The 10,000-nt window shown below is 35.7% G+C and overlaps 1 protein-coding gene across 3 annotated transcripts in view; it reads right to left on the bottom strand.

Moving 5' to 3' along the window:
• LOC106871674 (uncharacterized) overlaps positions 1–10,000 on the bottom strand; it is a 63,620-nt gene that overhangs the window by 1,082 nt on the left and 52,538 nt on the right. For all 3 annotated transcript variants that reach the window (XM_052978065.1, XM_052978071.1, XM_052978077.1), the window contains exons 3-6: positions 5,404–7,229; positions 4,552–4,700; positions 3,481–3,542; positions 1,681–2,662 (exon numbers count right to left, since the gene is read on the bottom strand). In XM_052978065.1, coding sequence (XP_052834025.1) covers positions 1,681–2,662; positions 3,481–3,542; positions 4,552–4,700; positions 5,404–7,229 — 3,019 coding nt within the window. The remainder of the gene's footprint in view (positions 1–1,680; positions 2,663–3,480; positions 3,543–4,551; positions 4,701–5,403; positions 7,230–10,000) is intronic.

Raw genomic sequence — 10,000 nt, 5'->3', positions numbered from 1 at the left:
ATAATTTATGAACAAAATATAGGGAAGTTAGTTTACATAAAACTGTATGAGCAAACCAAAATTACTTTTATTTATTTGGAGGGAGTGGCAGAAATGATACTTTATTACATGAAGTTATGTCCTTCAGGGATGAAATCAAATATAGGTTAGTTTTTTTGTTCTTTGGGTTGTTGTGAGCTTAATTCAATCAATGAGGTACAAGCATGGCTATGTGGTTGAAAAGTTTGCTTTCCAACCATGTGGTTTCAGGTTCAGTCCCACTGTATGGCATGTCTTCCGCTACAGCATCATGCCAACCAAGCCTTTTGAGTCGATTTGATGAATGGAAACTGAAAGAAGCCAGTCGTATGTATAGGTGTGTGTGTGTGTGTGTGTGTGTCTGTGTATATTTATATGCATACATGTGTATGTGTGTGTCAGTGTGTGTATGTTAGTGTCTCCTTGTTATGATATCAGGTGACTGTTGTAAGTGAATGTCATCCATTTCCAATATTCTGTGAAAACATGTCTGACCATAGGGAAATATTACCTTACTTAGAAACAAGTAAGGATTGGTGAAAGTATGGGCATCCAGTCATAGAAGATCTGTTTCAATAAGCATCATCCTACCCATGGAAACATGGAAGAATGGATGTTAAAGTGGTGATGGTGCACTTCCTCTACAAATTGTTGCCAGTGTAAAAACCCTCACAGTAAGTAGGTACCACAGAGTAGGTAAAACTCCTTGTTGTAAGCAAAGAAAATATTGTATAATTACTGGTTTCTTAGATTGGTATTCAACTCTTGTGAGTACAGAATAGAATCAGATATCAAAACTGGATCATCCTAAATATTTTACATCAAGATTATGTTTTTAGTGGGGAGCTTACTTAGCAATGTCTTAAGGGACTCTACATTGCAATATGTTAAGGGGCATTTACCCTGCACCCTAATTATCCAGAAAAACATAATGAATTAATAAAGAAAATTCATTTAAAATTTTCCATATTTCTGTCAAAATACACTACCTTTGTTTCAAATAATTTTGTAAATACTATATTTGATGGTATAAAAGACATATGGGTATATTAGACGGACCCCAATTTCAGCAGTGTATATTTAAGAAAAATGTTTTTAATGCATTAAAACTTATGGGCGGTCCAAAATTGCATATAAGATCAGGGGTGGTGATGATGTTTTGAGACATTTTTGTGGGGAAAAGTGCATATCTTATATGCTATCAAATATGGTAATGAAAAATTTGATAAAATAATTGTGTTTGAAACATAAATTAACATGCTAATTTCAATGGAAAGTTTTAATTTAGATTTCTTTAAACAGAAAGTGTGTAGTGTTAAACTAGGAATGATTCCAGGAATGTTGGTATCAAAAGGGTATGTCATCTTTCAGAAATGAAAAATGAGTTTTAAATTCAAATCCAATGTGGTACAATGTATTCATCTTGGAATAACACACCTGATCAGGATTGGAGATGAAACTGATTGATATGTGATGCAGACATAAATATTAAAAGATTTTTCATCTTTAAAGAAATTATAATGCTATCAATAATAACTCAACTCAGATATTTAGACATTTAATGATAATGCTGTTGACAATGTTGATTTAGATAATGACAATAATTATAATATGATAATAGCAAATGATGATTGATAATGACAATAATATAACCAAACTTACTATGATTTAATAACAGCACAACTTGTAAACAGACATATTCTTGCTTTGATAAATTCATATTGACAAAGGCAGCCATAACATGGGTTATTTTCTCAACAATCTCACCAATTTCATTGGTCAGTTCCTCCAAAGTGAAATATTTCTGAAAATTTTTATTCAAATATTGTGCAAGTTTTGACATGTTCCACCGATAAAGATCTCCAAATGACATAGCAGTTGGCTTAGTAGTAATCAAAGCTCGGTGAGCTGTCGTAATCAACAGCAAAAGTTCATGCCATTTTTCAGTTAAGATCTGTTGATGTATCTGTAGAGGTATTTCACTATAGAATGGCAGCTGTCGAGTCCATTTGACCAGCTTATTAACAATGCTATCACCGATTTTATAGAGAGTGTTTGAGACAATGTCGTCATTAATTAACTCATCTAATTTACAGGCATCAGCTATGTCTAAGAGACAATCACACTGTATAAGTTCATTGATGAGTCTCTCAAAGTGTGGCATAGGAGACGCTGGCAACAGGGATAACACTTGGGAAGTGGATGCTGGGGACAGCTGTGATTGGGAATGAGGAGACAATTGTGAAGGTGGGGGCTTGCTAGGATGAGGCTGTGGCCTGATTGTCTTTAAGTGTTCAGTGTGATACTGTGGCATATCAAGGTTTTGTAAGGATGGTTGTTGATGGGAAGGGGAATGATGGTGGTTATGATGGTGATGTTGCTGTTGAATCTCATTCTGTTGTTGTTGCTGCTGCTGCTGCTGTTGCTGATGACTGAATGATGACACAGTGCTGTAGTGAGCAACAAGGGCTGAACGAGATGCATTTAGTACATTTGCAGTTGAACCGATGGGTATTTTCATCTGGTCCTTAATGTCCACCGGTTCTGTTTTGATGTTCATGTCTTGGCCAACACTAATCTGTGCCACTTTCTGCTTGTACAGCTTGGTAGTCTGCTTTTTTCTTTTGTGCTTCTTGTATTTCACCTGTAAATAATTGAAAGTGTTATAATTAAAACATTGTTAATCAATTATAGTAATTCTACAAAATTATCACAATGCTGTCACAACACAGTTTCTTCTATCATTATTATAATGACCTCAGTTCCTTGGAGCTGGTTGGTTTCATACCTCCACTACTCATGCACCCTCCTCACTCATCTCTCTAACTTTCAACTTTGTTGCATCCAGCTCTTCTTCCCCCCACACTAACCACAAAGCTTAATCCTTCTTGCCCTGAATATCATCCATCTAGAATCTCCTCCCAGTTCATGTCTTTTCTGCAGATGTTGACCTGCAATAATCTAAACAAAACATTAAGGGTATCAATCCCACCAGTCTTAGGGGGCTTGTAAGGGTTATGGGCGCTGCTCTTTCCTCCAGGTTCACCAAATAAATAAATAAATGAATGAATAAAACATGCTTTGAAATATCATTATTGGTCAGTGTATCATCGTAGGAGTGATGATACTGTTATCAAGTAATTATCCCTCTTAAGTATTATCCCTGTTGTCAAACAATTATCTCTGTTGGCAAAATAATTTCTCTATAGCATGATCCCTGTTGTCAAACACTATTATACTATCCCTCTAATTTCACTCTATAATCTATGTACTATCATATGTCTGTCATACACTATGTTAAGTTATTATGTAAGTGAATAACTGAAATTAATAAACAAACTTTACTCCTTCATTGCTCAATGCATTAAATAGAATTTATCAAACACCATTGAGTAAATTTCACAACTGAGTCAGATATCACAGTCCACATGATGGAACCTTTAAATAGAAGTGTACACAAACCTTGTATAAGTTATAGACAGCTCCAGAATTACGTCCACCGGGCATTCTATCTTCACGGACAGCTAAAGAGGAAAAGAATAAAAAAAGAAATTGATTATATTATATATGAAATTTCCCAAGATATTGATATAAAAGAAAACAATTTCTTAATTACATATAGCTTTGCAAGTACTACAGGTCAGAAACATATAGATTACTGTAAAATCTTGTGCTCTTTACAGTTCATCATCATCATTTTTTTGTCTGCTTTCTGTGCTGGTATAGGTTGTTGGATGGGGTCATCAAGTTCAAAGTCACCTCCTATTAGGAGCTACTACTCCTGAAGACTAGGTGCTTGTGTGTATTGTTTGGTGTGGTTTCTAGGGCTGGGTGCTCTTCCTAATGCTAACCAGTTTGCAGAGTGTACTGGGTGTATTATCTTGTGAAATTAAAACTAGAGAGGTTGAATAGATCTTGGTAAGACAGCATTAAAGGCACCTCATAACTCTGGACTTTCTCTGCTCATTTGCCAATCATTCAGTGTATTTTGCACAGCACCAACACTAGAGATGTACCCCCACTCACCATTTGTCTGCAGTCAATAGGAGAAGTTCAGATTTTTTGCTCTAATTTGTATTGTCTAGAGCCTTAAATGATGACTTTCTATGGGTGTTCTTTTTATGCACCTTGCCTTGGACCCTCAATTCCATAGATATATAAGGATGCTGTCATGTTTTAGGCATTCTTAGACCTGGAGGAGCCCATCCTTCTCCAGATCTGAACATATCTGATTTGTCCAGAAAGAGAGACAGATAGGAAGAGAGAAAGAAAAGAAACAATTTCAATATAAGACTGGAATTTTAGTCATGGGCCCTGAAAGGATGACAAGTAGTGCTACTGACTTCAGCAATATTTGAACTGAGTGAGAACAATTCCTGCAAGGCATTCTATCCAACATTTTTAATGACTCACTCAATTTGCTGCTTCTTTATACATACATACATACATACATATATGTATATACATATATATGTATGTGTGTATGTATGTATGTAGAGAGAGAGATATCAGAAAGAAGTGTTTATAGCTTACCAGCCAAAACCATTCCCATTTGTAAGCATTTCTTGAAACGGCAATATTGGCACCGATTACGTTGCATCTTGTTTATCTCACAGTTGCCACTAGCAACACAGGTGTAAACCCGTTTGTTCTGCACTGTGCGCTTAAAAAATCCTTTACACCTTCAAAGAGAAAAAAAATCAAAAGCAAAGGTAAATGATATGTTCAAAACTTCTATTAGTTTTTTTTAAAAGCATCATCCTCATAATCCACTTTTCATGCTTGCATAGGTCAGATGGAACTCATTTAGATGCAGATTTTCTACATCTTGATATCGATTTCTGTTATCAAATCTTACTTGCTTCAAAGCAAGGCAATATTTCCCAATGAGTGGACATGTTTCCACAAAAGATTGGGAACAAATGACACCACTTATATGAAGGTGACACACGTTTACAACCATCTTGTGATACAAAGACGAGGAGACACAAACACACACAAATAAGCACACACACATAAACATGCAAACACACATACATACAATGAAATTCTTCCTCTCTCTCTGTCAACCAAATCCACTCACAAAGCCTTGATCAGCACGGCGCTCTATTAGAAGACACTTGCCCAAGGTGCTACATAGTGGAACTGAGATAATCATGACTAGATTTCTGAGACAGTAGAGCAAAAGGGATACAGAATCAAGATTTATAACAATTACCATTACTGTTAGGAGACAGCAATGGAGCAAATTAACAGCAAAAAATTGGGTGAAAGAGAAGAAATTAAGAAAAGGGAGGAGGAAAAAGAAGATAACAAAAAGAAAGAGACACAGAAAAACAATAAAGAAGGAAAGGGGAAAGATAAACTGAAAAGAGTTTTACTCACCCTTCACATGTAATGATACCATAATGAAGACCAGTAGCTCTGTCATTACAAATAGCACAAATCATTGGTTCTTCACAGTCACTATCACCTTCAGGACTCTTTATATTGCTGCCATCTCCAGGACTGACACAAACATCATCTTCAAGAGTTGAGGGCAAAGAGCTAGTGAAATACATATTAGAAGGTGTACAACCTTTGCTTACTTGTGTTAGAGCATGACCAACATTGTTTGGACCAACTCCATTGTTGAGGGGAGGAGCATGCCGATTATGGTTATGATGATGGTGGTTGTGATGGTGGTGATGCCCAGTATTCTGGCCATTACTTCCATTGGTGCTGTTGTTGATGTTGATGTTGTTGCTGGTGTTACTGTTGTTGAAGTTGCTGTTGGTACCACTGTTGCTGTTACCAATACTACTCATCTCAATATTACAATTAATACGATGGTTGCCATTTGCACCAAAATTCATAACAGTGTTGTTGACATTAGTAACTGATGTCATACACATGTAATTGTCTGAATTATTACCACTGTTGCTGCTGCTGTTGTTGTTGGTGGTGCTATTAATACTGCTACTATTGCTGTTGCTAAGCAACCATGTTTTTTTAGAGTCAACCATGTTTTGCTCATATTGTTCCTTTTGGCTCGGGTTAATATATGGATACCGACAGATTTGGTAAGTAGTGCCACCTTGAGGAATGACAGTCTGGCTTGTCTTTAAGTTACCAGAGCTCAGTGTAAAGTGTTGCTGTGGCTGAGTATCTGCTTGTTTCAGATTGCATTCTACAGCTTGTTGTTGTTGTTGTTGTTGCTGTTGGTGTTGTTGTTGTTGTTGCATTGAAGGATCGATAACAAAATTTATGTGTGGGATCTCAGCAACATTGCCACTATTGCTGTTTGTGGGGCTGTTAAACTGTTGGTTGGTGAGCAGTGTGGGCATCGTATAAATAGTTTGTGTTGAAGAGATTCCACTAGGCACTGTTGTCATCACTGGTATCATATTCACAGTTGTCATATTATCTCCCATATTCTGTTCTCTAATAATTTGAGGTTGAAAGACAAAGCCTGAAGGGAAACCAACATAGGCTATTCCAAAAGGCATATTCACCGGGCCATTGTTATTATTGTTACTACTATTAACATTATCATCATTTTCTTCTTCATTACTAAAAGAGTTATTAGCTTGATTATTGTTCATAACAAGCAATGGATGGTTCACAATAACGTTGTTCTGATTTTGAAGAGCACCAGAACTTAGAGGTGAACCTGAACTACAGTTCCGACTGGCATTGTCTTGATTCTGGTCAGGCTGACAATTGACCACATGTCTTTCAGGAGTGTTACACTTTTTCTTATTTTGGAAACTATTATTATTATTATCATCATCATCATTATTATTGTTGTTAATGTTCTGGTTATTGCTGTTGTTGTTGTTACTGTTGGCTTCTACTTTCACTTTCAGAGTGAATTCTTCAAATTTTTGCTTCTCAGCAAGAATGTTGTTGCTTTTGTCAGACACAGCCACTGCATTCTGCTCAAGAAATTTTGACTTGTAGTTGTCCTCAGCTGTTGACTGTACAATAGAAGGTGAGTTGGAATTCTCATGACTGGCATCACTGAACTGATCACAATCAGAGACATAACCAGAACTCTCGCTGCCCATACTGCGACGGCTTTCATTGCTGACACAAGATTCTGTGTCACATCCAATGAGATCTAAGATGCGACGTCGTTTCAGCTTCAGTTCACGGTAAAGACTGATTCCAGAGTTCTCTAAGTTGTAAAAGGGCCGCTTAAAAGTGGAAGACTGTGCTGTTGCAGTCATCTGCAATAAAAAAAAAGGACACAATTATATAAATTTATATATATATATAACCAACATCAATTTAGGAAAAAAAAAACACATTAAAATCATATATATCTATTTAGTTTTAATTATCCATGTTTGTCTCACTAACACATATACATGTGTGTGTGTATGTGTGTGTGTGTGTGTGTGTGTGCATGTGCATGTGCATGTGTGTGTGTGTGTGTCAAAAGGATGAGTGAGCCCAGTTTAGGGTTGATGACTATCGAGCAATAGATGCTGGCAAAGCAGTAGCAGCAATGTTCAAAGTTCCCAACCATAGCAGCAAGCAGTTTGATGTATCACATTGAGGTTACATATGTTATGTTTTGTAGCCTGGATTGTGTTTGTAATCCACTTAGATGTTTATATGGTAATGTTAGACAAATTTCAGCAAGAGGAACTTCTTATATGATGTGAACTGTGACAGTAAGAGAAATCAGTAGCAATCTGTATTTTGGTTTCACATTCCTACCTTGCTTCACAAGCATCCATTTGAGTCTAGTATGTGGAACACTCTGGAACAGTTCTGGTTACACAATTAGAAGAGAAGATTTGACATTGCACAAACTTACTCTGCTTAAAACAAATTTTTTGAACTAATTTTCAGCAACAACACTTCTATTTTTTTTGTTTCTATCTGAAGACAATCAGCTTCAGAATGTTGATGAGTAGTGTTACAGTATAACTGTACATGTTGAATGGAGAAGATATATCAGACTTGGCGACAGTAGCTTGAGTGAGTTGTGTATGTAAGTGTTCTGGAAACTGAGTGATATGTTAATGAGGAAAGAAGTGCCATGATTTATAGATGCGGATTATGGCTACTGAATGTGAAACAGCAGAGAAGGCTGTAATGAATAAAGATGAGAATGGTTCAGTGGACAAGTGGAGTATCTCGATAAGAGAGAAAGACAAAAACAATGAATTGCAGAGGATGGGTGATAGGAATTGAGCCAATGGTGGATGTTGGGAAAAGAAATGGGATGAGATGGTTGGGTCATGCTTAGGAAGATTGAAAGTTGACAGGGTTTGAGAAGTGATAGAAGGAAGTAGAAGAGGAAAAACCTTGAAAGACAGTTAAAAGTGATATAGGACAAAATAAGTGCAAGGGAGTTGGTGAGGTGCTAATATAGAGAAGAGGATAAAATGGAGAAGACTATCATAGAGTCTATGAAGCTAACCCTTGCTTCAGCAGGGAAAATAATCTTAAAGTGCTGTTGTTGTTGTACATCTCTGTAATAATAGGTTCATGTTTGATTTACAACTGTGTCATGTTGAAAACATCAGTTCACATCTGACCACTAAATATTTTAAGCAACTTAGAACCTAGTTAGTATTTAGTTGACAGCTTAGTAACCTTAGGTGTTGCAAACATTTTGCATTTTAGGTGGTAGTCTTCATTTGATGTCCAGTTTCAAGCTTCACTTGGTCCTTGGGTACCGCTAATGCAATTCATTCTGGGAACATTTGGATCAATTCTTACCTTCCTCCCATTATTTTTTAAGGTTTTCAAAAACCTCCTTCTTACACTAACTTCCATTTTTTAAAAAAAGGCACTTTGTTATTGAATACTTAAGGTCTTTCTTTTGACTTCTAGAATCTACTCTATCTGTCTATGTATGTGTATATATATATCATATATACTTTATTAGATTTAATCAGCAGAAGTTACAAAGTGGCTCAATGGCTGAGTTTTGTGCATGGCATTTTAGCAAACCTTTCTCTCTCTCTCTCATGCTCTCAATGTATTCTTTTACTTGTTTCAGTCATTAGACTGCGACCATGCCGGGGCACAGCCTTGAAGAATTTTTAGTCGAATGAATCGATCCCAGTACTTATTTCTTTTTTAAGCCTGGTACATATTTTATCAGTCTTGGTTGCCGAACCAACAGGAACACACCAATACCAGTTGCCAAGCAGTGGTGGTGGTGATGGTGGTGGATAAACACAGACACAAAGACACACACACGAGAGGCTTCCTTCAGTTTTGCTCTACCAAATCCACTCAAAAAGCTTAACTATAAATATATATACATATATAAATATATATGGATATATATATATATATATATATATATATATATAGAGAGAGAGAGAGAGAGATAGATAGATAGATAGATAGATAGATAGATAGATACACCAGTAGTCCAACCCATGGAAAGTAGACATTAAATAACAATAATACATATAAACACATTCCACACAAACCACACACATACAAAAACATTCCAGTGTCAAGTTGTTTGAATGGTTAATTCAATTTCTAAAATTGCTATTATTATCATCATCAAATCTGATTGGCTGTAAGAGTACGATAAGTTCATTGCAACAGTCTACTTGTTGACTGTGGCATTTAGGTCATTTTTCAATGGAATTGTTGAAAGTCACATGCAATTAAGGAAATTTTAACCCAGCACTGCCAGTATAACACAGACATGATATTCAATGAACAGAGAGATGAAATTATCATACAGAAACTAAGTTAAATTGTTTCATATGAAATACATTCAGTAAACTTTAATAATAATACATATTACACTGCACATTTGAATCTATGAAGATGGAAATATGTGCTCCAATAATTGAAAAAAGAAACAGCTCATCCATCTGTTCATCCATATATATATATATATATATGTATAAATATATGCATGTATAAATATATGCATGTATATATATATGCATGTATATAAATGCATGTATATATACGTATATATATGTATATATATATATATATATATATATAT

This window comes from Octopus bimaculoides, chromosome 2, assembly GCF_001194135.2.
Source record: "Octopus bimaculoides isolate UCB-OBI-ISO-001 chromosome 2, ASM119413v2, whole genome shotgun sequence".
Lineage (NCBI taxonomy): Eukaryota > Metazoa > Mollusca > Cephalopoda > Octopoda > Octopodidae > Octopus > Octopus bimaculoides.
Note: the sequence above shows the minus strand (reverse complement) of the source record. Positions and strands in the feature narration are given on the sequence as shown.